The following is a 26785-nucleotide window of genomic DNA, read 5'->3' as shown; positions in this document are numbered from 1 at the left end:
AAATAGTCTACGTAGTGTTGGTTGAACGAAATGGGTGTTTATATATTATGAGTTACGTAACCATCACTTGGGTCACTCCTGCTTTCACTAAATAAGTAATTATGTATCTCATGAATTTTTCTTTTTCACTTTTTGGGTATACAATTTAGGCATACCCATATAGGCTTGTTCGATCATGTTTTGGAATTAGTTACTGTAAACGCCTCCAATTTAAGCTCAATAAAACGTGTCCATTCATCTATTTCTAATCTTGAATTGATATGAGAGAAGCTACGGAAATGGATCTTAGAGTGTCTCTATGGTTTGACAGGTCTTACGTATTCATTTAGTCATTGTAGAGATACGTATGGCAGTAGTTACCGACCCTTTACGCACTTTTGTGATAGTCCGTGCTTAACTTAATAGTACACTGTCTCTATTAATTTTGTTGGCGGAAGTAATGAATTTAAATCTCCTTAAAGATGGATATTGAATAAGAAGGAAGAAAGAGCCTCATGAATTCCAAAATTCCAGAAATGTTTATGATCACATATTATTAACCATTACAAACTCACGCTATATTACAATAAGAGAGAGCTAGCATACATTATAAGTACAATTAATACGGGATGTTTGGATCACAACACTCAGGTCCGGGCATACACACGCATATACATACATACGCGCGTACAGAAAATGTTTCTAAAGCGTTAAGTAGGTGTCCCTGATACTAATTGAAACTGTGGTGGTGGGCTGATCCGTTTGGAGGAGATCCTTTTGGATAGAGTGATGACGGAGGTCCACAGAAGCAAGACAAGCAAAATGGAGGCTACTAAAGAAACCCCGAAAGAGACCCCGAGATGTCGACAGAATTTGTTGTAAGCATAGCAGGAATCCGACCATCTAAAATCTTCATTGCCCCTTAGCAAGATATATGCAACACTTCCAGTAGTGCCTGTGGCCGACGCTATGATCCCCAATATCAACTGTGTCACATATTTTGCCAAGATTAGTTATACATATTCCTTTATTTTTATGTAGATGTTTGTTCTTACTATACAAAAGTACTCGCCAGATCGTGAATATGGATCGTTGGTAAATTTGATTAATGATTTGGATGTATAATTTAAATTCAGTCTATTATTAGCATATAAGCATAGAGAGAGAGAGAGAGAGAGCGAGCGAGCTAACCACATCAAAAATCGCAAAAAGGACCAAGACTGCTGAGGAAGCTGGTGCTAAGATAACTAAAAAGGATGTGAACATGGTAATGAGACCATAAAGCCCTGAAAGAGATAATGCTGCAACATAGTATCTGCACGCACGTACGGTTTCATTAGTTTCAAATTAAGGTTTCGGTGCTACTTAAACTTGCTCTCAATTCTTCAAACCTAAAAAAGGAAAAGCATATTCAACTAATATGCATACTGAAATCTGTGCCGGGTCTCGCATTTGTTACTTCGCAGGTTGATCGATCTAGGATACAAAATAATTCGATAATAAAATACATTGTCGCTACTCACAAAAGTGCACGTCTTACGTAAAGTTATCATGCTCCCTAATCGTCCTTATAGGTGGGGAAATAGAAACTCTCTACTTTTTGGGACGAATGTTAAGTTGGTGTGAAAATTCTCACTGTTAGTCTCAAAAAGTTTAAGATCGTTATCACCCAAATAAAATGTTTCAAGACTGAGGATGGGTGAAAGTCAGATCAAATTAGGCCAAGAGAAAATGAGCCAATAAAAAAGAGGGTGTATGAGAAAATGAGTTAACGAATTAAAAAGACAAGGACAAACGATCACACAAGCAAAATTTGGTTGGGCGGGTTCGGGCCTATCAATAAAACCCTAAACCCGAAATGCCAAAAATGTGTTTGATAATGCTTAACTGAAACAACCAAAAGTTCAAAGGTAAGTACATGATTCATCAAACTTACATGAAGGCCGGTGATTGAGTAAATTTAAAGGAAAGGGTTTCGTAGTAAGTTTGGCTGCTGTCAGTGTACCAATCTTCAGATTGCTTGCTACTTAACATGAACACAACACCAATCACAGATGCTGCAATCAATAAGCTCCTGAGAAGCAAACTGAAGCAGAAGTAAATCATAGGCTTGTTACTTGATCCCATCACTGTGATCGCGATCAGTCGATTTCTGTGGATCGATGCTATATGCTTCAAATACTGGCGCAATTGCCTCAATTAAAAATGTTGTTGGTTAAGTACCAGATTATGGTCAGGAACATGTATACAAGCTATTTATGAAGAATGGGTTCAGAGGAATTTTAAGTTGACATTCTCTGCCGTGCTAATGAAGTTAATTAGTTATATATCTGAGTTGTTTACTGTTGGTTGCGTACTGTATGTGAAACTTCTTTATCATCTCTTGGGGCCGGGCTGACCTGATTATTTCATTTTTTAAGGTTGTTGTAATTGTTATTTTAAAAAATTCATTTTGCACTCTAAATTTTTTTTGTTTTGAGAAAATACATTTATGAGTACACAATAAAAAAAAATGCCAATCAGCTCACCCTTTTTTAATTATTCTTTTATATTTGAAGTTAATTTATGTGAAATTTGTTAATGGGATGGTTGACATAGTATGTTTTCTAGACTTTCAGTTGGTCTTATAGGCCTCGGTGATAGGGAGGATTGTCCTGGAATTTTAAGTTGACATTCTCTGCCGTGCGAATTGATTTAATTAATTATAATCTGAGTTGGTTACTAGTAGTTGCATACTATATGTCATGGATGGAGCCAAAAATATTTTTAGTGAGTCAACTTCGAATGATGAATTTAAATTAAAATTTTGAAAGAATGCTATCAATTTATTGTCCAACCTGATTTGAGTAACTAGTGTTTAGAAGGGTAAATTTGTAAACCATTAGCTAATGAGAAAATTACATAGCTCGAAATGGTAAGAGGGCAGGAAAAATATAGAACGTGAGAGGGTATTTTGAGTTTAGTGCTAAATTGAGACTTCATTTAGGAGTATATGGGTAATTTACAGTTTTAATTACACCATTTTTCATAGCAAAAAGAGTTGAGTGGGGGCAGCTGCCCTTAGTGGGCACATCCTGCCCTGCCAGTGCTATATTTGAAACTTAATTATTTATCATCTCATGGGACATGACATGATTATTTCTTTTTCTAGGTTGTTGTGATTGCCACACCCCGATCTCGAGATATGTTTAGGATCAAGACGTGACGTCAGAAAGTACCTATTCAACTATCATACTTCGCTTCCGAGACATGTCCAAAACAACCCAACGGTTCAATAGGGTAGCAACTTTTCTACTTCATGACTACATCTAACTTTTATGTTAGACTGCCTATGTAACCTAAGGCAAGATCAAGCCTTTCGTTGTTCATTGTTTCTCCGACATTTCCCATGGTACTTTCTAACAGACAACATAGATTTCTATAATCAATCAATGGAACTCGACAAGCATAATTGAGTAGCACTACAAAAAAATATGGGCACTGTGCACAAAAGGTTATTTGTGCCCTTTGAGGTCTAAGGACACCAACATATGTGCCGATAGATCAATAGCAATAGTGTAGCAACCAAAATTGTATATGTGCCTTCTTTGGGCGTGCCCTTTGCCGAAAGAGCACAATAGGGTGTTTGTGCCAGAGGGGCAAGCACAAACAGTTGTCCATCTGTGCCCCCTTCTAACAACTTTGTCAGATAAACTTTTCCAGCCATGTTGGCACTTTTATTGTAATTGTGCCAACATGAATTAATTAATATAAAAAATTGAAACTAAATTGAGGAAATGGAAAAATTTTAATTTTCATGAAATGAAGAAAGCCTACAAGTTACAACCATGAAACCAACTTTCACTTTCTGAATTTCACAAACATATGTTGTAATGTTACATATATTCTCTCTAATACAAAAAGAACTTGAAGGCAAACATTTTTGGACAGATGCATCTTCCTTGGCAGGCCTTGCACCTCATCATTTTTAAGTACTAAAATTAGCATTACTAAAGACCCGATAGCGCTGAGTGGGTCTATCTTGGTTAGTAGACCATATGTACTGCAGTTTGCATGCAAGTAGCACTTTACAGGAATTTACGCTTTTAAGCTTCATGCTGACAATAATGATAATGTGCAACCACTAGTATGAAGAGATAAGTCAGGGATTATATTATAATTATTACATAGAACTTGTACGTCTGTGTGATTAGATATTTATCTACCATGTGGAATCGATGCTTACAATTGTGATTCATATTGAAATGATGTATGTTATATGATGTGTGATGATGTGACTACACCATGTAACAAAGTGGTACATGGATGGTCATGCTTGGTTAATCTACATTGGGAGACCGAACTATTATGTGTTTGCTTATGATCATGCCTAGTTAATACGCATAAGGGGACTATATGTATTTTAGGGGTGATCTTGCTTGGTTAGTTAGGACGTGGTCGGGGCCAAAAGTGGACAATATCGTGCTACGATGGAGTCGAACCGGGGATGTGGTGGGGGCCTGGGCCAGGATGTGACAATTTGGTATCAGAGCCAATCCCTGGCCGGATGTGTGCCGACGAGGACGTCGGGCCCCTGAGGGGGGTGGATTGTAACATCCCACATTGCCCAGGGAAGTGAATCATGTAAGCCTTATATGTATATTCTCATTTCTACCTAACACGAGGCCTTTTGGGAGCTCACTGGCTTCGGATTCCATCGGAACTCCGAAATTAAGCAAGTTCGCGTGAGAGTATTCCCAAAATGGATGACCCACTGGAAAGTTCTCGTGTGAGGCCCCAATGTCAACTACATATACGTTGTTGGAAAGAAAACAAAAAACTGTCACCTATACATTAGTTTTGTGCTTAGTCAACCTCATTTCAAATAATAACATAAATTTATGTGGATGTAGCGCAGGCTATGGTAATTTTTTGAAGGCCACTCAACTGTTATGTTATTTGATACTGTGACATGGCAAGGACAATTAGCAAATAAGTAAAGTTAATTTGGTGTGTATTGTGATTATTGTTTGAAAATATGTGACGTGGTCAAAAAGAGAGCAAGCTAACAACATCCTAGACAGGCACGGATCCAGAATTAAAAATTAGGGTGGGCTTAACCTCTAATTTTCCTCACCTAAAACTTTTGGCAAAGTCTCATATGTTTTTATATGATATTTTTGAAATTTTATACAACTTGTCAAACCTTGTACAATTATTTTTATATCATTATTTCCACATCTTCAACTACAATAACACTCATGAAAAAAATCATATATAATATACATCAGGTGTATATGAAGTTTATGTATACAAAACAATGGTAGAAGAGAAGTATGAGGTGAACTGGTAAGAGTGAATCAGCTTCAGCTGGGTATAGCAAGATGGCTTAATGGATTAACTACCTATATATGTTTCTGCATCTCAAGTCTCGGGTGGGCTGCAGCACACCCCAGACAAGGCTGGGTCCGTGCCTGATCCTAGAGCAACATTAACTTGGAGATAGAGAGAGGGAGAGAGAACTAACCACATCAAAAAACGCAGAAGGAGCAGCATAGTTGGGGAAGCATGTGCAAATTAAGTAGATGACCAAACAAGACAATAACTCAATAACGACGTTACAAATGCCTGCCATAGATAATGCTACAACAATCTGCACCGTTTTATAATTCAAATTAAGCTTTGGAAAACTAATTAACAAAAGGTCCATTAACCCTCTCTCCTCCCATAGGTCTAATAAAGTTTGACCTCTCAACCCTATCCATATATCATTATCTCTTTGTTTACTATAATAGTATTGACCCAAAGAGTAATGCTAGGGAGACTAAATTTTGAAACTAAATGATGTGTTATCAATATGAATAAGCACATTTATCAATGTTTAAGTAATAAACGAATCATCAACTTCCATGTTCTTGAGTTTCAAAACTTTGTCTTGAAATTTAGTCTTCCTAACATTACCCATTAACCTAATAGTACAATTAAAATGGCACAAAGGCGGGCAGAAATGGATTTACACTAAACACACAATAGGTATGTGTTGGTCATGTGCTCGACAAAATATCTCACTTAAAAAGTTTGAAATTTTTTTGGTGCGCTACGCACGTTGTTTTTGGGATTCCAGAAGAATCTGCATCCGCCACTACTAATTGTGCCTCCCAAGACCGAACTTTCTAGTTGCGCCATAAATACATATATACTCTCATCACCGAATTTCCCCTTCATAAAAACGATTACCTAGCAAAAGATTTTAGCTTAGATGGATTAAAGTACTCTATCAAAGTTCGGGTTCAACTTCTCCCTTTTAATATCGGTGGTATAGAAACAATCATATTAAAGTATGCATTTGATATGCACAACACTTCACCCACTGTCACATCCTGGTCCGGGCCCCATCACATCTCGGGCTCGACTCCGCCATAGCACGATATTGTCCGCTTTGGACCCCACCATGCCCTCACGGTTTTGTTTCTAGGAACTCACACGAGAACTTCTCAGTGGGTCACCCATCATAAGATTGCTCTCGCGAGTTCCTATGGAACCTGAAGCCAGTAAACTCCCAAAAGGCCTCGTACTAGGTAAAGATGAGAATATACATATAAGGCTTACATGATCCACTCCCCTGGGCGATGTGGGATGTTACAATCCACCCCCTTAGGGCCCCAACGTCCTCGTCGGCACACTTTGGCTCTGATACCAAATTGTCACATCTCGGTCCGGGCCCCACCACATCCCGGGCTCGACTCCGCCGTAGCACGATATTGTCCGTTTTAGGCCCCGACCACACCCTCACGGTTTTGTTTCTGAGAACTCACACGAGAACTTCCCAGTGGGTCACCCATCATGAGATTGCTTTCGCGCGAACTCACTTAACTTCGGAGTTCTGATGAAACCTGAAGCCAGTAAGCTCCCAAAAGGCATCGTGCTAGGTAGAGATGGAAATATACATATAAGGCTTACAGGATCCACTCCTCTGGACAATGTGGGATGTTACAGTCTAAGTATAAACGTGTTGGTCAGATAACAATAATCAATATATATTGTTGTACTTTATAATATATGTAGTCAGAAACAAGCATGATACCCACATATCTATTTATAGCAGCCTACCCATCAGAATAATTGTGGAAGCAAAAATATGTCTAAATATGTGGCTCTGATTGTAAAGAGAGATGGAGGAAGAAGGTTTTTGTTTGATAACAGGTGACACACTGCGACTCGGAATGTCCACTAGGACTCCGAATCGAGCTGTGATGGCCGACACCTGGAAGGTGACGAAGCCATAAAGTGTGATGATGTGGAAAAAGTGGATAAATTTAAACCTAAAAGTGTCTAAATACAAGAGTGTGCCGTGAGTGGAAATGAACCTATTTCACACGGGACGTCAGAGCATAAGCAAAATACAGTAGAGTGGATTGAAAATCATACCATTGAAGGTAATCTCCAATACCAAGACTTGCCACAAATCCTCGTAGATACGAAAGCTCTACTACTAGACCTGGAGGGATAAAACAAGAATGAGGTCAGAAAATAAAACTTTAATAAAAGTCTTCTCAACAATATACTTCTGGAAGCTAAACAGGTGTTACGTTGAGGGATTATATTGTTGAGAAGACTTTTATTAAAGTTTTATTTTCTGACCTCATTCTTGTCAAACTATTTCTTCTCAACTATTTCTTCTCAACATCACAGAAATGAAGATCTCATTAAGTGGAACAACTTTTATACCTGCCATGAAGTCCAAAAGTGGACGGAAGATGGTCAATTTTTCCCACAAAGCCGGCGGGTGCCTAAAGCTTTCCGGCGTCGATTCGTCGTCTACAGTGGTCCAACGAGGTCAAGGTTGGTTGAGATTTTCTCATGGGATGATGGGCTACAAAGACCAAGTGGTGGCATCAGCCATTGCTTTGCCGATTTGCCGAAAATTTGAAAAGAGTGGCAAGACACGGTTTTGACGCGTCAGATTTCGTGGCTTCGCCCCACCACATGTGGTGGTTTATAAAGGTGGTTCTTGGTTGGGTTTTGTAGAGGGGAATGAGAGCTTCAAGATGGTGGTGGTGGCGTCGAAAAACTCCACCGGAGTTGGCTGGAATTAGCCTTGGAAAATGGGAGCTCGCGGTGGGGTGGGTCGACGGGAAGGCTACTCTTTTTTTTCTTTCTTTGTTTTTTTTCCTGATTTCAGATTGGGCTCCTCCACCTAAATTCTGATTGGTCACTTATATCCCTTCCTCACCTCAGATTGGTTACCATTCCCACATGGTGGGAGTTCAAAATTACTTAACAAAAAAAATAAGTAACCAATTTCAAACGTTTGTAACTATACCGTTATAATCCGGACTCGTAAACGGTTTTCACCTATGTGTTCGTAATGACGAGTATTACTTAAATACGTTAAAAGAATAAGTCCTACATCTCTTAAACCAATGGTCAACGGAAGTCAAAGTCCTTGCCTCTTGGGTATTTTCGTAAATTCACGCTTTAAAGTTAATAAAAACGTAAAATTAGGGACGGGTTGTCACAACGGGTTTGAAGGAAAAATTTGGATGTTTGGTTACAATGATAGCAAAGTTTTTTTAAGAAAATTAAAGGGAATTGTTATTAGCTATAAAAAAAATTCATTATACACTCATCACAAGTGTATTTTTCTTTCTAATTATAGAAAATTTGAAGTGTAAAATGAGATGGAGTGTCATAACACTTCCCAAATTAAAATGACAGATTTTTTAATATTATTGGACCACAGGTATGAAACAAGTAAAATTGAACACTAACTAGTCAGTAACTGTATATTATAATTTGACATATCTATATGGAATAATATTTGGCTATCAAAAGATGAGTAGAAGTTTCTACTTAAAACTATTCGTTATCTATTCATAGAACTTCGTACTTATGATCGAATCTTTTCATATTATAAATCACTCTATAAAAATTGTCTCTGCAAAAAATCTATTAAAACTAAAGTCGTTGAGTCATCTAATTATATAAAAATAGATTAACAAAATTTGTAAAAGCATTACAAACGGTCTATATATTTCTGCAATAGATTAACTAAACGACCTTAGTTTTAATTCATTTTTGCGGAGATAATTTTTACAAAATGATTCATAATATGAACGGTTCTGATCATAAGCACAAAGTTTTGTGTTTTGAACACGAAGAATTTTGAATACGAATCCTTACTCATTTTTTAATACCCAAACATTATTGCTTTATTAATGCGTCAAACTTTTTTAGTTCAAGTAGGTTGGTTTATTGAATTTCAATCAACTACTTCACTAATGTTATGAATACTATTGGAGCCAGAGCTGATAATTAAAAGTCTCCAGACAAATTCAGGCTGGAATTAATGTTTGGTGATCTTTCAACTCTGAAATGTTTGTTAGAAGTAGGGTTAGTTATATCGATATAATATTGTCAACTTTCGATCGTCACATCTTCTAGTATATTACTATTAGGGTAATTGGTAAACCTTAGATATCAACATACTATTGCATCTTAAGCATCATGTGACATTAGCAGTCATAGAAGTGCCTAATAAAAGTGGGGGATCATCTTTATCATTGAGAGGAAAACAGTCCGCATCTAGTAAGGCCCCGAGTGTAACTCCAAGTGGAGAAGTTACTCAATATATCTCTCTTCTCCATATTTTTTTTTCTCTTTATCTTAGTAGTACCTTAATTGATGTTCCACTATAAAATTAATTGTCAATATGAGAGTTGCCAAACTCTAGGTTCTATCATAAAACTAATTGACAATATGAGAAGTAATTCAACTCCTTAAGCATATGCAAAGTCTCTTTTTCCCCGATGTAGATTTCACTTTCGAGATTGTGTCAACTTAAAAGGATCTTATATCTAATTTCTTGACTAACCATTTAATTCATATATAGCTCCCAAAGTGGAGATGAAATTGACTTATTCCTAACATCTACATTCATCCATGCTAATAAATAAAAGATTAGGGAAGTTGAGAGATTGAAATATATAACCTACTGTCATTTTTTAAAATAATAATAATAATAATAATAACAAAAAGCCTTGTTCTTTCACACAGACTTTATTTACGTTGAATTATTTTATTTTCAGTTTAAAGCGGTTGACAATGGGTGGGGAATTTATTTATAAATGCCAAAATATGGGTCATAGCTTAGCCATGGATAGAATTGAAAAAATATTGGGTGGTATCTAGTGTAAAATCCAAGGCTTCACCAAAGGAGGCTGTCGAGCTGCGTTGGAAGTATATAAACGCAAACTCAAACTTTCACATTTACCATAAAAACAACTTGGGAGCAGATTCTTCTCTTCTGACAAATCGCAGTTGCTGCCATCTGTGTCCAGTGTCCACACATGCACTCAAATTAAGGAACTTTAACGAAAAGCACTCGGTACTGTTCACTTTAACGAAAAACCATATTTTTACACTAAAAAGTCAATCCTGGTACTATTCACTTTACCTTTTATTTTGTCCTTATCATTAAAACTCAAAGTTTTCAAGCCCTTTTTATTAGTTTTCCTCTCAAATTATAAGAAAATCATTGAAAAGGAGGACAAGTACGTATACCCAGCAATTATATATTTCAAAGCTTACTCTAAATCTCTGGTAATCCTCACTACTGAGCTAACCCTAGTAGCTTAAATATTTTAATCCCTTGTTCTCAAAGGTAAATAGATCAAACAAAGCATATGTATATATTGATGAAATTGAGGTTCCACCATAAAATCTGTTGATGCACAAAATCAGTGAGGACTTTAGTACAATAGAAAGTGTTAAGTTTGTGACCTTCACTAGATTGCTCTGGTCACTAATGTGGATAAGTATGTAAATGGATAGAGACAGGGAAGCAAACACAAGATGTACGTGGTTCACCCAAATTGGTTACGTCCACGGAGTAGAGGAGTTCTCATTAATTGTGAAGGGTTTACACAAGTACATAGGTTCAAGCTCTCCTTTAGTGAGTACAAGTGAATGATTTAGTACAAATGACATTAGGAAATATTGTGAGAGAATTATCTCTATTTATAGAAGAGAGTTTCTAGTTTCATTCTGACATTGACACGTGTCGTGTTGTGATTGGCTTCTGATGTTGACACGTGTCGCGCTATGATTGGCTTCTGATGTCGACGCGTGTCATGCTGTGATTGGCCTCCTGGTTGAAGGGAAACTCTTCTGGGTCCTTGACGGTATAACGTTGACCAGTGCTCAGTAGTTTCAGGATTGGTCAAGTATGGTACAAACAGTGCTCCCCTAAGTTCCCTAGTGAGGGAAGCTCCTCGGTTGGGGACTTGCAAGATCCAAGCCATTGAGTAATCACGAAACTTCTAAGTACCGAAGTGTGGTATCATTTTCACTTGCCTTATCTGTCTCATATGTAGATGTGACATCTTCTCTGGAAGTACTTTTCCTCCATCCAGGGATGGTATCTTTAACCAATGAAGATGCACAAGGTAATGTATCAATTTCACTTGAAGCTTACTTGTAGTTTCAGGTTTGGTCAAGTGCGATACAAACCCTATAGTAGGAGTCCCCCAAGTCGTCGAGCTAGGAGATTTACCGAAGGAGGTAACATACAAGGTAAGCAATCAGACTTCCAAGCAAGCAACCTGGATCGGAGGTTCGACTTCGGCTTCTGGTTGATTGTTCTCATTCTCCTTGTGTCGTAAACAGTAACAAGGATAAAGAGAAACAAATGGAGAAGATATGATATGAGATACTTTTGCTTTTGAAGAAGTAACTTTCCACAGACGTATTCTTGAACTGGGCTGGAGGGTTTTCTGGTTTCCTCCAGAGTATAAGGCTGACTCAAGAATTTGAGGGTCAAAACAAGTCCATCAAATCTAGAGTACGTTCGACCCTGATGATATGGGATACTTTTTATGTTGACAAAGTAGTGGATGTATCGGCACGTTTTTTGTTACGCTTGTCTCCACATGCTTCCTTGTATCCTTCTCACTTGCCCTATCTGTTCCTTAGACAGATGTGGTATCTTCTCTGGAAGTATAAGATATTGAAGATGAGTACTCGAGAGCAATGCCAAGTAAGTAATCAGGCAAGGGGTTCCTGACTGGAAGCTTGATTCCAAGTCCTGAGTGATTGCTTTCCTTCTCATTGTCTTACAGGTAAGAACAAAGCCAAAGGAAAAGACAAGGAAAAAACATGATATAGGATACTCTTGCTTTTAACCCTGATGATATGAGATACTCTTGCTCTAGTGTGGCTTATTTGCAAAGGTATTATCAGAGGGAAAAGAAGCTGAGTATTTCGAAAAACTCTGCTGAGAGTGCCCTCTCGGATGTGAAGAAAAGTTGAGAATTTTTTTTTATTTGCAGGTCTTCCTGGTTGTAGAGGATGAAGGTCGGCATATGGAAGAATTGTCCAAACAGCGAGTGGTAACGTTGTTCCTTTACCCTTCTCGTTCATAGCAATGTAGTGTGAGTTGCAAGATTCATGTGTTTTAACTTTGTCAGAGCACTTTGAAAAAGTGGTCTGTGGTATCTGGAAAGCTGATGTTGCGTGTGAAGATTGTAGACAAGCTTTATCCAAGGAAATCTGGCTCTCGAAGTTCGGAGAGCGGTGCCTTTTCGGTTTTCAAACAAGTAATCCTGTTGGGGATCTGGCTCTCGAGATTCGGAGAGCGTTGCCTCTTCGATTTTTGAACAAGCAATCTTATTGGGGATATGGCTCTCAAGGTTTAGAGAGCGGTGCCTCTTCGATTTTTGAGAAAACGATCCTGGTAGGAGTCTGGCTCTCGAGATTCCAATAGCGGTGCCTCTTCAATTTTTGAGAAAGTAATCCTGGTGGGAGTCTGGCTCTCGAGATTCAGAGAGCGTTGCCTCTTCGATTTTTGAACAAGCAATCTTATTGGGGATCTGGCTCTCAAGGTTTAGAGAGCGGTGCCTCTTCGATTTTTGAGAAAACGATCCTGATAGGAGTTTGGCTCTTGAGATTCGAATAGCAGTGCCTCTTCAATTTTTGAGAAAGTAATCCTGGTGGGAGTCTGGCTCTCGAGATTCGGAGAACGTTGCCTCTTCGATTTTTGAACAAGCAATCTTATTGGGGATCTGGCTCTCAAGGTTTAGAGAGCGGTGCTTCTTCGATTTTTGAGAAAACGATTCTGGTAGGAGTCTGGCTCTCGAGATTCGAATAGCGGTGCCTCTTCAATTTTTGAGAAAGTAATCCTGGTGGGAGTCTGGCTCTCGAGATTCAGATAGCGGTGCCTCTTCAATTTTTGAGAAAGCAATCCTAGTGAGAGTCTGGCAATCGAGGTGGGAGTCTGACTCTTGAGAGTCTGGCAAAAGAGTCTGGCAAAAATGCCTAACCTTTACTCACATCGAGAAAACACTCCCAACAGAATTACTTGCTCAAAGATCGAAGAGGCACCACTCTCCGAATCTCAAGAGCCAGACTCCCAATAGGATTACTTTCTCAAAAATCGAAGAGACACTGCTTTTCGAATCTCAAGAGTCAGACTCCCACTAGGATTGCTTTTCTGTTGGGAGTGTTTTCTCGATGTGAGTAAAGGTTAGGCATTTTTGCCAACCTGTCTTGCCACGGAGCACGGAGGTTGACACACATAGGGACTTTCCAGTTATCAAGCAGTGGTGATGTTTCTTTACCCTTGTGGGTAATGGTAGGGTAGCTGGACCTTTAAAATTTATGTGTCTAAATTTTGTCAGAGATCTTTGGCAAAGTTATCTGTGGTACCCAAGGAGCTGATGTTGTATGTGGGGATTGTCGAAATCCAGATAGTGGTGCCTCTTCGATTTTTGAACAAACGGCCATGATGCCCTTTCTTTTATAGGGGCACCAATTCTGTGCAAGAAGTACGTTCAGAGAGTTATTGCTTGTAGGAATTTTTCCCTTGCTTTTGTACTTCAGATATTTATCGGACCTCATTTCTCCTTCATCATTTTTGAAAATGTCTGACCCATCCGACCGTCGTTTTGACTTGAACTTTGGTGAAGAGGTAGCCATGTCTCCTCAAGACAACATATAGCGCCCATTCTTCTTATCCCGTATTGGTCCTCTTACCGTTGGGGATTCTGTGATAAAGAATGATATGACCGCTGCGGTGGTGGCCAGGAACCTACTCACTTCCAAAGATAACAGACTACTGTCCAAACGGTCTGATGAGTTGGCTGTTAAGGATTCTCTGGCTCTCAGTGTTCAGTGTGTAGATTCTGTGTCTAATATGGCCCAACACCTATTTGCTCAAACCCACCAAGTTGAATCATTGACGGCTAAAGTGATAAGTCTCAAACATGAGATTAGAGGGCTCAAGCATGAGAATAAACAGTTGCACAGACTCGCACATGACTATGATACAAACATGAAGAGGAAGCTTGACCAGCTGCAGAAATCTGATGGTCACTTGATCATCAGAGGTTTGTGGGTTTGTTCCAAAGGCATTTATTGCCTTCGTCTTCTAGGGCTGTACCGTGTAATAAAGCTCCAAATGATCAACCTTCGGTGCCTCCTCCTTCTGGGGTTCTGCCCAGTACTGAGGCTCCGAATGATCACCCTCTGGTGCCTACTATTTTTGGGGCTCTACCGACTGCTGAGACTTCTCATGAGCAACCTTTGTGAAGGCTCCCTCTTGTTTGTTTATTTTGATTCATGTATAAGTACATATTTGTAACTTATCGGAGATATCAATAAATAAGTTTTGCTTCATTTCAACGTATTGTGTTAAATACACCAAATCCTTCTTCACAAGTTCTTTGAATTTTTCTTTTGTTGAAGCTTGTATGTTGAAGCTTTGTGAGTGAAACATGTATGTTGAGGTAGTGCTCCCTTAATTTCCCGAGTGAGGAAAAATTCTCGGTTGGAGACTTGAAAAATACAAGTCACTGAGTGGTCGTGAGACTTCCGAGTATCAAGGTGCAGTAGCATATGGTAGGAGTCCCCCAAGTCTCCGGTCGAGAAAGTTGACGAATGAGGCATTTCCTTTCTAAGTGATAGCCCAAAACACCTCATTCATATATATTTGTTATGAAGGCTAGGCAATTTTTTTTTTTTTGATTTTTTTTTCAAATTTTCGAATTTTCGACTTTCCGAATTTCTGAATTTTCGAATTTCCGAATATATATATATATATATATATATATAGATATTAAGCTTTGTAGGTGAAGCTTTGGTGTTGAAGCTTTGTTGGGTACCATGAATTGATTTTGCTTCACACTATCTTGATCGACAGTGTGTGAAGCTTTTGTAGGTGAGGTTTTTGTGGTGGATGAAGCTTTTGTGGGTGAAGCTTTTGTAGGTGAAGCTTTTGTAGTGGGTGAAGCTTTTATAATGCGTGAAGCTTTTGTAGTGGGTGAAGCTTTTGTAGGTGAAGTTTTTGTGGTGGATGAAGCTTTTGTGGGTTAAGCTTTTGTAAGTGAAGCTTTTGTAAGTGAAGCTTTTATAATGGGTGAAGCTTTTGTAGTGGGTGAAGCTTTTGTGGGTGAAGCTTTTGTGGGTGAAGCTTTTTGTGCATGAAGCTTTTGTGGGTGAGGCTTTTGTGTTGAAGCTTTGTAAGTGAAGCTTTGGAGTTGAAGCTTTTGTAAGTGAAGCTTTGGAGTTGAAGCTTTGTAGGTGAAGCTTTGGAGTTGAAGCTTTTGTAGGTGAAGCTTTGTTGTTGAAGCTTTGGAGTTAAAGCTTGTGTTGGGTACCATGAATTGATTTTGCTTCACACTATCTTGATCAAGATAGTGTGAAGCTTTTGATAATTTGTAGTTGTCCTCCATTGATGAAGCTTTTGTTGGTGAAGTTTTTGTGGTGAAGCTTTTGTGGTGAAGCTTTGTTGGGTACCATGAATTGATTTTGCTTCACACTATCTTGATCAAGATAGTGTGAAGCTTTTGAGAATTTGTAGTTGTCCTCCATTGATGAAGCTTTTGTTGGTGAAGCTTTTGTGTTGAAGCTTTGTTGAATTTCCCAATTTCCTTTTTTTTTTTTTTTGGGAAAACTAGAAATTTGCTGAATTTCCCAATTCCTTTTTTTTTTTCTGGGAAAATTTGAAATTTGAAAATGTGGGAGAGACAACATATACAAATTTTGCTTCCACACTGTTGAGCAAGAGGTTATGATGCAAGCCACACCTTGTAGTAGTCGAAGGTTTGGATGAACCATATAAATTGAATTTGCTTCGAACATTCTTGATCAAGAGTGTGTGAAGCTTTCGACGAATTGTAGTTGCCCTTCATTGATGAAGCTTTTGTTGGCACCATAAATTGGTTTTGCTTCACACTGTCTTGATCAAGAATGTGTGAAGCTTTTGAGAATTGTGGTTGAACTCCTTTGATGAGGCTTTTGTTGGCACCATAAATTGGTTTTGATTCACACTGTCTTGATCAAAAGTGTGTGAAACTTTTGAGAATTGTGGTTGAACTCCTTTGATGAAGTTCTTGTTGGCACCATAAATTGGTCTTGCTTCACACTGTCTTGATCAAGAGTGTGTGAAGCTTTTGAGAATTGTGGTTAAACTCATTTGATGAGGCTTTTGTTGGCACCATAAATTGGTTTTGCTTCACACTGTCTTGATCAAGAGTGTGTGAAGCTTTTAAGAATTGTGGTTGAACTCATTTGATGAAGCCTTTATTGGCACCATAAATTTGTTTTGCTTCACACTGTCTTGATTAAAAGTGTGTGAAGCTTTTGAGAATTGTGGTTGCCATCCATTGATGAAGCTCTTGTTAACACCATAAATTGGTTTTGCTTCACACTGTCTTGATCAAAAGTGTGTGAAGCTTTTGAGAATTGTGGTTAAAATCCTTTGATGAAGCTCTTGTTGGCACCATAAATTGGTTTTGCTTCACACTGTCTTGATCAAGAGTGTGTGAAGCTTTGTACAAGTTGTAGTGTTTGCATTGTTACAGAGGAGAAATGTCTGAAGCAAATGCAAAAGGGCTTAATAGCTTGATCTTCGTATGCCATGCACTGAAGTTGTTGTTGGCTTGCAATTAGACTTTGTTAGTGACTATAACTCTTGTTGGGCATAAGTGATCCCCTAGTTGAGTTGTCAAGCTTGAGGGTTTTTTATTATTTGTGAATGCTAGGAGTTCACATGTTACAAGTTGTACCACTCGTCTTTTCGTAGGTGGAATAATTGATGAGTTGCTTATATCACTTGGTTGATGGTACGAAGGTGAGTTCCTTCATCACATTTCATCACCTGGTTGGTGGCAAGAGGATGAGTCCTTCTTCACCCAGTTGGTGGCATGAATGGCAAGTTGCCAAATAATATTAGAGTACGGGTTGTACATTTCATCACCTGGTTGGTGGCATGAAGGAGAGTACGGGTTGTACATTTCATCACCTGGTTGGTGGCTTGAAAATGAGTTCCTTCTTCATCTGGTTGATGGCATGAGTGGCAAGTTGCCAAATGATATTAGAGTACAGGTTGTACATTTCATCACCTGGTTGGTGACATGAAGGAGAGTACGGGTTGTACATTTCATCACCTGATTGGTGGCATGAAGATGAGTTCCTTCTTCACATTTCATCACCTGGTTAGTGAGAATAAGGGCAAGGTGTTGAGGCACATTGTAGCAAGTGTCGAATAACACAAAGTATGTTGAACCCTTTCGAAGCACAGTTGGCTTATGTATAAATGTGTTGGAATGTATGATTGAATGAATATACTGTGAAGCTATTCGTTTATTTGTATAGTCTTGTTGACATATACTTATACTTTGTTTCATGTTGGAAGCATTCATGTTGAAGGTTTGAACCTTAGTGTTTCATTGCTAAGAATGTAAGAGGATTAGGACCGAGTTGTCTAAATCACCTCTTTATTGAATTCATGTCAAATAGTCTTCGTTACATAGGATGCCGAACGGCTGAAGCTAAACAATTGTACAATGTGAGTTTACTTGTAATAGTACTTTAAGTGATCAGCGTTCCATGGATGGCCAAGGGTCTTGCCATCAAAGCTTTTAAGCTTGTAGGAGCCAGGGCGACTGATGCCAACAACTTCAAACGGTCCATCCCAGTTTAGACTAAGTGTTCCTTCACTCGGGACTTTGTCGCAGAGTAATCTTTTCTTCAATACCCAGTTCCCCATTTTGAAAGAACGAAGTTTGACCCTTGAGTCATAGTAGTTGGAGATGCGCTGCTTGTAGGCGACATTCCTCAAGTGAGCTTGATTTCTGTGTTCCTTGACTAGATCTAAGTTGAGGGTAAGTTGTTTGTCATTTTCACTTTGTACGTAGTTCTGGACTTGGAACGTTGCTTGCTCAAGCTCAACTGGGACAACTGCCTCTGTACCAAAGGCAAGTTTGAATGGGGTTTCTCCTGTTGATGTCCGATACGAAGTGCGATATGACCAAAGAACTTGGGATACAAATTCTGGCCAACAACCTTTAGCCTTGTCCAAGCTGGTTTTCAAAGTTCGCTTGATTATTTTGTTGATGGATTCGACTTGTCCATTAGACTATGGATGAGCCTCAATGCCTCGTTGGCTTATGATGAAACCTAAGAATTTGCCAGAGTCTATGCCGAAGGAACATTTGTTGGGGTTCAACCTCATTTGATACCTCTTCAGAATGGTGAAAGTTTCAGATAGGTTGGTGATGTGTTGGTCAATATGTTTACTCTTGACTAGCATATCATCAACGTAAACTTCCATGCTCTTCCCAATCTGTTCGGCGGACATTGAATTAACTAGTATCTGATAAGTCGCTCCTACATTCTTTAGGCCGAAAGGCATGACTTTATAACAATATAGTCCCTCATCAGTAGTAAAGGCTGTGTGCTCTTAGTCCGAAGGGTTCATGAGGATTTGGTTGTATCCTAAATAAGCATCCATGAAGCTCAGGAGTTCACACCCTGCCGTATAGTCTATAAGTATGTTAATGAGAGGAAGAGGAAAGCTATCATTTGGGCATCCTTTGTTTAGGTCGGTGTAGTTGACACACATTCCCCACAAGATCTTTTGGAGTATGAGACTTTCTTTGGTCGGATTTTTCTTAACAAATACCACATTTGCTACCCATTTGGGTAATTAACTTCGCGGACGAAGCTTATGCCTTTGAGTTTTTCAACATCTGCCTTTATTGCTTCGTATCGTTCAGCGTCATAAGATCTTTGCTTTTGTCTCACCGGCTTGGTCTTGGGGTCAATACTCAAGCGATGACATATGATATCTGGAGAGATGTCTAGCATGTCTTCGTATGACCAGGCGAAGACCTCAGTTTTCTTTTGCCAAAAAGAGATCAATGCCAACCGAATGGGTGGTGACAAGGTGGTGCCAATATTTACCATGCGATCTGGATAATTTTTTTATATAGAAACCTTATCCAGCTCTTCAGCGGGTTGTGCTTGCTGGGTGAAAGAGTCATCTCGATGATCGTCGGGTTGACTGTTGCCACTGTGAAGATCCTAGTTGGCTTCGTCCAGGCTGGTCTTTATGACTTGGTCATGTATAGAAAAGATTTCCTTGGGCACAAGCAGGTGTTGTTGCTTGATCGAAGTGTTGTAACATGACCGTGCACTAAGTTGATCTCCTCTGATGTAACCATTGCCATAGGGGGTTGGAAATTTCATTAACAACATATGTGTGGATACCATGGCCTTGAGATCATTGATGCCTGTGCGTCCAAAAATGACATTGTATGCCATTGGGCAATCAACTACCAGGAAGTTAGTGGTAATGGTAGATGTGTAAGGGCTTGTACCAATGGTGAAAGGTAAGTGTATGCTCCCTATAGGTTGCACGATATCACCGGAGAAGCTTATCAGAGGAGAAATCGAGTGATCGAGCAAATGTTCAGCTACATTAAATGCCCTGAAAGCTTCAGCAAACATGATATTGACTGAAGTCCCCCGTGTCTACCAGGATTCGTCTTACTTCAAAGTTGGCTATGTGAGCCTCCATGATCAGTAGGTCGTTATGAGGGTAGATGATACCTCTTTCTTCCTCATGGTAGAAACATATTGGATCCCAATTAGGCTTTTGATACTTGTCTCCCCTGATGTCTTCCACGTGAAACACTTGGTGGCCAAGCCTTAAAGCTTGTTCGCTGTTTTTCATACCCCTATTAGAAGATTCAGATATGGGTGTGCCGCCGCTTATGGAATATATCACATTCACTTGGCATTGGTTACGGTTATCCTTTGAAGGGTGAAGGAGGAATCGATCAATTTTTCCTTCATGCGCCAAAGCTTCAATATGATCACGAAGGGTGATACACTTTTCGCCTTCATGGCCGTTATGTTCGTGGTAGCAGCAAAACGTGCCCGTGTTCTTAGTGGGCTTGTAACCCGACTGCCTCGGCATTGGCTTCGGTATCAGGTATGCTATGCTGGGGTAAATGGCCATGCATGTGGCGTTCAAAGGTGTGTATGTCTCATACCTCGGGGTAGGGCCTGTCCTGACACGTACTTGGCCCACCGTGTTGACTGCGTGGGGGCGGGCATTATCGTGGCGATACCCTTGGTTATCGCGATAGTGTCCCTTACTCCTTTTACTAAAATGGGAATGGTAAGGATGTAAATCTTTCCTTTTGCCCTGAGATTAATATGTCTGTTGACTTGGTGAAGTATTAAGTAAGGCAGGGAGAGGCACCGTTGTCGTTTGGAAAGTTGAGGTCTTTTCATTTGGGTGGGTCTGGCTTCCACTTCCCACTTGCTTATAGGGGATGGTTGTTGAGGGTTTCTCTTAGTATGTCCTTACCTCGGCGGAGGCATGGTTATAAGGATGCGCCATCACCTCAGAGTAAGTCTTCCAAGTGTTGGCATTGATTATGTACTTAAAGAAACAGTTTCGTAGGCCTACCGTGAAGGCTTTGAAGGCAGTCTTGTCGTCTGCCTCAACACAACAGGAATACTCATAGCTAAAGCAGCTAGCATACATATGTAATGACTCGTCTGGCTTCTGGCGAATGGTGTACAAATCATCCGCAGAGTGCAAGCGATCGATCTTGAAAATGTCTTGAGAAATAAACAGTTTCATCAATTCCTCAAATGAGTCTATCGTCTCAGGTGAAAGACGGCAATACCAGTTTAGAGCTCCACTAGAGAGGGTGGAGGGGAAGAGAAGACATCGCTCTTCGTCGATGTGCATCCGGTATGCCATGGTGGACTCAAAGAGGTTAAGGTGTTCAATCGAGTCCTTCTTTCCAGTATAGAGTTGCAAGCCAAGCTTCTGCTTTGTCTTTGCTTGGAGGGGGTGTCGAGGATCCTCCTTGTAAGAGGGCCAGGCCTAGGTTGGTTCCAATTAGGTATCTCGGCTTGTCGTTCAGCTTTCAACTTGTTTACTTTCTTAAGGAGCTGTAGGACAAGAGGGTCCTGAGTGGAGTCATGTACCACTAGAGCTTTCTTTTGTAAATCTCCATCTCATCTTGGAAGTAGGAAGGTTTGATCAAGAGCATGTGATTTTTCCCTAGACTCGCCGTACTGACTTCCAAGGTATGTCTGTTGGAAGATCTTTGAGTCCCCTATACCTTTGTGTTTCTCTAGGACTTGTTGCCCTTTCCCCAAATTGGTAGCCATCATGGGACATAGGAGGGGATCGAGTCTTTCAGAGACCCTTGGATCATTGATTTTCGAGCTTACATGGATGGGATTGTCTCGATATTGCTTTAGGAAGTCTCGACAGTCGTAAAAGATGGCTTTCGATTCTTCCACTCCTTCTGTAAGGAGGTGTCTTCCTTCATTACTCCTGCTTCGAGTCGAAGTAGCTGGGTTGAGAGAAGTCTCATGTTGGTCGCCATTTCGATGAGCAGCTCGCTCCTTAACAAGAATACCCATGTCGAGGGCAAATGACCCTCCGTGTTGGGGGCACCCATTGATGGTTGACTTCCACATGGGTGATGAGCTCGTGTGTTTTAGTATATCTAGCCTCGTGGAGCATCTCGAAGACCTTCTCATACTGCTCTTAAAGGATCTCATTCTTCATCGCTATCTTGTTGTTCTGAGCCTCCAGCTCATTGACTTTAGCCTGAAGAGCAAACTTCTTTTGTTTTTTCTTTCGTTGCTTCGCACAAGGTGCAAGAGGGGTGTCATTCTGTGTATTGTGGCTTCCTTTGCTTTCCATGTTGGAAAGGGATGCCTGGTTAAAAGAAAGTGTACGAATGGTGGAAAACAGCTTAACAAAGTTGAAGAGAGTGGGAATAAGTGTCGTTCCCACAGACGGCGCCAAATGTTGATGCACAAAATCAATGAGGACTTTGGTATAACATAAAGTGTTAAGTTTGTGACCTTCGCTAGATTGTTCCGGTAACTAGTGTGGATAAGTATGTAAATGGATAGAGACAGGGAAGCAAACACAAGATGTACGTGGTTCACCCAGATTGGGTACATCCACGGAGTAAAGGAGTTCTCGTTAATTGTGAAGGATTTACACAAGTACATAGGTTCAAGCTCTCCTTTAGTGAGTACAAGTGAATGATTTAATACAAATGATATTAGGAAATATTGTGAAATTATAGAAGAGAGTTTCTAGTTTCATTCTGACATTGACACGTGTCGTGCTATGATTGGCTTCTGATGTCGACACGTGTCGCACTATGATTGGCCTCCTGGTTAGAGGGAAACTCTTCTGGGTCCTTGACTGTATAACGTTGACCAGTGCTCAGTAGTTTCAAAATTGGTCAAGTATGGTACAAACAAAACGAATTGGCAATATGTGGAGGTGCCCAAGATCATATAAGCACATAGCAAACCTTGTCCCTCACCGATGTGGGACAACTCTCAACACACCCCGGCACATGTGGCGGATTTTCAAGCCTACACGTGGACAACAACTGGGTGACGTGGAACGCGTGTGGCCGTTCGGCTTCATACGAGGACAACCCTCTCTGATACCATGATGAAATTGAGGTTCCACCATAAAATTAATTGGCAATATGAGGAATAACTTAAGATCACATAAGCACATAGCAAACCTTGTCCCTCACTGATGTGGGACAACTCTCAACATATATAAGTTTCTTTAATCGTTTTAAAAGCGTAAAACAACAATCTTTTTGAAATAAAGTTAAAATAAAATTACTACAAATCAAAGAATTAGACAACTTTTGATTTGGTATATTTTTTGCATGAATAATTCTTAATAAGAACTTAAAAGCACAACAAGCCTCCTTAAAATCAAACATGTAATTACCCGTAAATCATCTGTATCAAATCAAATCGTCTACTTATTTATAAACAATCACTAATTCTAAAAAATTAAGGCATCACACATGAGAGAAATCGAACATAGCTGGTATGATTGAGTTTAGATTCTTAAAGATCACGCAACACTGTTCGTTCTTGCCACTTGGCCAACCAATCAAAATTCAAAAGTTATCTTGAACTTCTCTGGATCTGCGCTGGTCCTATACACATAATTTGACTACCGGAAAAAAGCTGCTCGAAAAACATGGCGCCGGGATTTCTGATCGCATACATATTGGAAAAATATGCGTAGCAATATAGCTCGAGCATGCACACGTAGACGTGCGTGTGTGTACGGACACTAGTTGTCATTTGCATTCATTCACATGGCCCCCACCCCTTTTATTCACTCCTCTCCTCCCTAACCACCTCAAACAGACCCAACCCTGCTTAATTTTCCCACCGCTAACTTTCCTTTCATACAGAGGCCAATATTTGTTATTTAGATAGTTGGAGCATTAGTTTCTAAATTTTTAAATTTTGATTTCTGAATTAAAAATTCATGAGTATTTTGATTTTTGAATTTGTTAAAATATGGAGTAATAATCTTTGGGGTAATTATTAGAACTTATGTCTCTTATTTTCTCCTAAAAACCCTATAATTTTAACGAAATTTCAAAGGTTGTTACTCAAAATGATCATTTCTCACATTATGATAAGTTCAAAAATCAATACTCCTAAATTTTAAATTCAGAAACCAAAACCCCATTAAACCAAAATCCAAAATCCAAAGACCAATATCCAATTTTCTCTTTATTATTCTCTCTCCCCTCCTCTCTTTCTATTTAAAGGCTATCTTCTTCTTTCTCTATCCCCTCTCCCTCATCTCTCTTATCTCTCTCTTGAGTTTCTGAGTCTCTGGAAGACCTCTGAGTTGGGTTTGTATTTTGGAATTTTGATATGGAGAGCCAGTACATTGGGAGCAATAGTGGGATGGAACAGCAGAAGGAAGTGAAGATAGCAAACCAAAGAGGAGGTGGGACACGTGAGTCGATTCTGAGGATTTTGGCCTTGGTGCTAACTCTTACGGCTTCTATTGTCCTTGGAGTCAGTAAGCAAACCGAAATTGTATCGTTGAAGCTCATCCCAACCTTGCCTCCTATTGATGTTCCTGCTACGGCTAAGTGGCATTACTTATCTGCTTTTGTGTGAGCGCTCTCTCTCTCTCTCTTTCGACAAGTTTTAATAGTAAATTAAACTTAAAAACACTCCGACAACTCTAAGTTTTATACAAAATTACTTCAAAAGCTTAATTGAAGAGATAAATAAATAAATTCTTGTTGTCAAATTTTTCCTCTAAAAGTGTAATGTTATGGGAAACTTACATGTGAATGTCCAGATATATAAATACATTACCAAGCAATCTATGGATTTTGTGGATAACATATGTGCGTCATAGTCTTTGAGTTCAATATAACGGGTAGGAAAATCCTTTGATGCATCACTTGTATTCTTTCATCAACCTTCAAGTTATGTCAGACATTTATGTTGCCAAACTGTTAATCGGGTAGACCTTAATTAGGTGAAGTTTTGTTTAAATAGGTGGTCAAAAGTAAAAGCTTATGTTATGTTAGACAATCTAGTATGTTATGTGTAAACTAAGGTAAAATCTTCTTTGTATATGTAATTAGCAGTATACGTTATGCTTGGCAACAAATTGAAATTTCCATCTTTAACTATGTGAAATTTTATGTATTTGTGTGATCCAAATTAACAGCGTCAAACATAATGTACGAGATATCTATCAACGTAGAGCAAGAAAGCAATACCATACATTATTCAAATTGATATGGTTACTTTTCCACGTGGTGTTACTAATGCAGTGAACACATGCATTTATTTATATATTTATTTTGCGTAAAACAAGAGTTCATTCCATACAAATTGAGGCTTATGTGGAAATTGTAAACAGAGTGATGCTAGATTTACCGTTTATTTGTGTGATCTTTTTAATAAAGATAGACTCATTAACACGTGTGGATTTCATCTCTATTAAAGAGATGAAATAAATAGATGGTAAGAATATAATTTTTGTCATAAACGAGGTCTTTTCTCAGATCAAACAGAACACGAGTCATAGATGAAGATTGATGTAGTGGAAGATAATCTTTGCTTCAAAGTTATACCCAACTCATATGGCTCACTCACTCAGTCCGTTGCCATGCCTTATCTCAATAAAATTCTCCGCTACATTTTTCCTGAATTTGAGTACGTATAATTCTCTATGCAAGGCGAACAACTTATATGATACCGGTATATCATCATGTGACATCTCTTGTTAATAAAATGAGGATATAACAAACACTCATATATATCTTTTTTTCGATGTCATCGTAGTAGTATACATGTGTCATATAAGTTTTTCACCTATGCAAGATGCTAGTAAAACTACAATCTGGTAGTATTCCTCTCCACATGTACATAGAGGTATCAAGTCAGGACAAGACTTTACAAGTCCCTCCTAAGTACGGAATCCTCCCTGGTCCCTTGTCATCAGTACTCCATCTGTATTGTTGTGACAGGAAAATTAAGTTGAAGAAAAAGTTTAATCACTTAATTAATAACCTCAACCACTTTCGCTCGCAAAAATTCAATCAGCTAGCTAGCATGGTCCTGGATACCTCAGTCTAGACTAGTATACTTGTATCCTAAATTACCTACGCGTGTTATTTCTTGACTAAATTTTTTTTATAATTATTTTGCTAATTCTTCAGTAATTGTTTAAGCAACTAATTTTACCAAGATTGAATATGTGCTAGGTACCTTGTGGTAGCAGACGCCATAGCATGCGCATATGCAGCATTTTCCCTAGTCCTTTCTTTTGCGAATCGGGGCACGAAGAATAAGTTAGGGCTGGTGATCATCGTGCTCGATCTGTCAATGGTGGCGTTGCTCTTTTCCGCCATTGGATCTGCCGGGGCAATTGGCCTAATGGGGTATCAAGGGAATACACGTGTGCAGTGGAACAAGGTCTGCAACGTTTTCGGAAAATTCTGCCACCTAGTCGCAGCCTCCACCGCCCTGTCCTTCCTTGGATCTCTGGCATTCTTCTTCCTAGTTGTGCTTGCTGTTCTAGGCCTTAGCAGGAGGTCTATGTAGAATAATCGTCTGCTCGGAACCCTCTAATTTACAATGCCTGTAGAGGTAGAACGTAATTTTTATTGCTCATGTTGTCAAGTTCGTACTAGCCAGTTTGGGGTGTGTGTGTGTGCGCGCGCGCATAATAATAGAATTCGATTCCATCTTTACTACTCCATGTAATTTATATCCTGTCCAAATGATCTTTACCAATATTTCTGGAAGTACTATTGCTAAGAGTTGTTTTCCATAGACTTCTGATATTTGGAACAAAAGAGGAAATAGCAAGGAAACAAAAAGGTTATACAAGGCTATATACAAATTATCCTATTTTTTTTAATATTTCATTAATTCAATTTTATTTGTTGATTAGGGCGAAGTTTTGTAAAAACCCAGAATAAGTTCGACTCCCTTCCATTCTAACCAAAAAATCAAACAAGAATGCGACACTTAATTTGAAGACTAATTTCAATTTGAAACATTAATGGGAGTAGGTTAATTGAAATATGAGAACCATTTTAGTCGAAGTACGAGAACTTATTTTTGGCGAGTTGAGAAATGAAGGAGATGGGTTGCCTGCTCAAACCGAGAGCACCTGCTTGGTTCCCAA

At 39.2% G+C, this 26785-nt stretch overlaps 2 protein-coding genes across 2 annotated transcripts; one reads left to right on the top strand and one right to left on the bottom strand.

Moving 5' to 3' along the window:
- Positions 1–499: 499 nt before the first annotated feature.
- On the bottom strand, positions 500–2174 carry LOC126597689 (CASP-like protein 1). The gene is made up of 3 exons (XM_050264498.1): positions 1916–2174; positions 1171–1294; positions 500–965 (listed from the first exon to the last, which is right to left on the bottom strand). Exons 1-3 carry the CDS (start codon positions 2104–2106, stop codon positions 690–692), a joined length of 591 nt encoding a protein of 196 aa, XP_050120455.1. The 5' UTR covers positions 2107–2174; the 3' UTR covers positions 500–689.
- Positions 2175–23833: 21659 nt separating this feature from the next.
- On the top strand, positions 23834–26412 carry LOC126597259 (CASP-like protein 1E2). The gene is made up of 2 exons (XM_050264042.1): positions 23834–24245; positions 25857–26412. The coding sequence occupies exons 1-2, from the start codon at positions 23998–24000 to the stop codon at positions 26194–26196; spliced, it is 588 nt and encodes a 195-aa protein (XP_050119999.1). The 5' UTR covers positions 23834–23997; the 3' UTR covers positions 26197–26412.
- Positions 26413–26785: the final 373 nt, after the last annotated feature.

Source organism: Malus sylvestris, chromosome 13 (genome assembly GCF_916048215.2).
Source record: "Malus sylvestris chromosome 13, drMalSylv7.2, whole genome shotgun sequence".
Lineage (NCBI taxonomy): Eukaryota > Viridiplantae > Streptophyta > Magnoliopsida > Rosales > Rosaceae > Malus > Malus sylvestris.
This window is presented reverse-complemented; position numbering and strand designations above follow the sequence as displayed.

Bases quoted from the DNA above. Each gene is read 5' to 3' on its own strand.
- LOC126597259 (XM_050264042.1), top strand. From the start codon at position 23,998: ATGGAGAGCCAGTACATTGGGAGCAATAGTGGGATGGAACAGCAGAAG. The intron at 24,246-25,856 runs GTGAGCGCTCTC...AATATGTGCTAG, and splicing joins CATTACTTATCTGCTTTTGT to GTACCTTGTGGTAGCAGACG.
- LOC126597689 (XM_050264498.1), bottom strand. From the start codon at position 2,106: ATGGGATCAAGTAACAAGCCTATGATTTACTTCTGCTTCAGTTTGCTT. The intron at 1,295-1,915 runs GTAAGTTTGATG...ACGTGCGTGCAG, and splicing joins ACTCAATCACCGGCCTTCAT to ATACTATGTTGCAGCATTAT. The intron at 966-1,170 runs GTTAGCTCGCTC...TATGTGACACAG, and splicing joins TTTTTGCGATTTTTGATGTG to TTGATATTGGGGATCATAGC.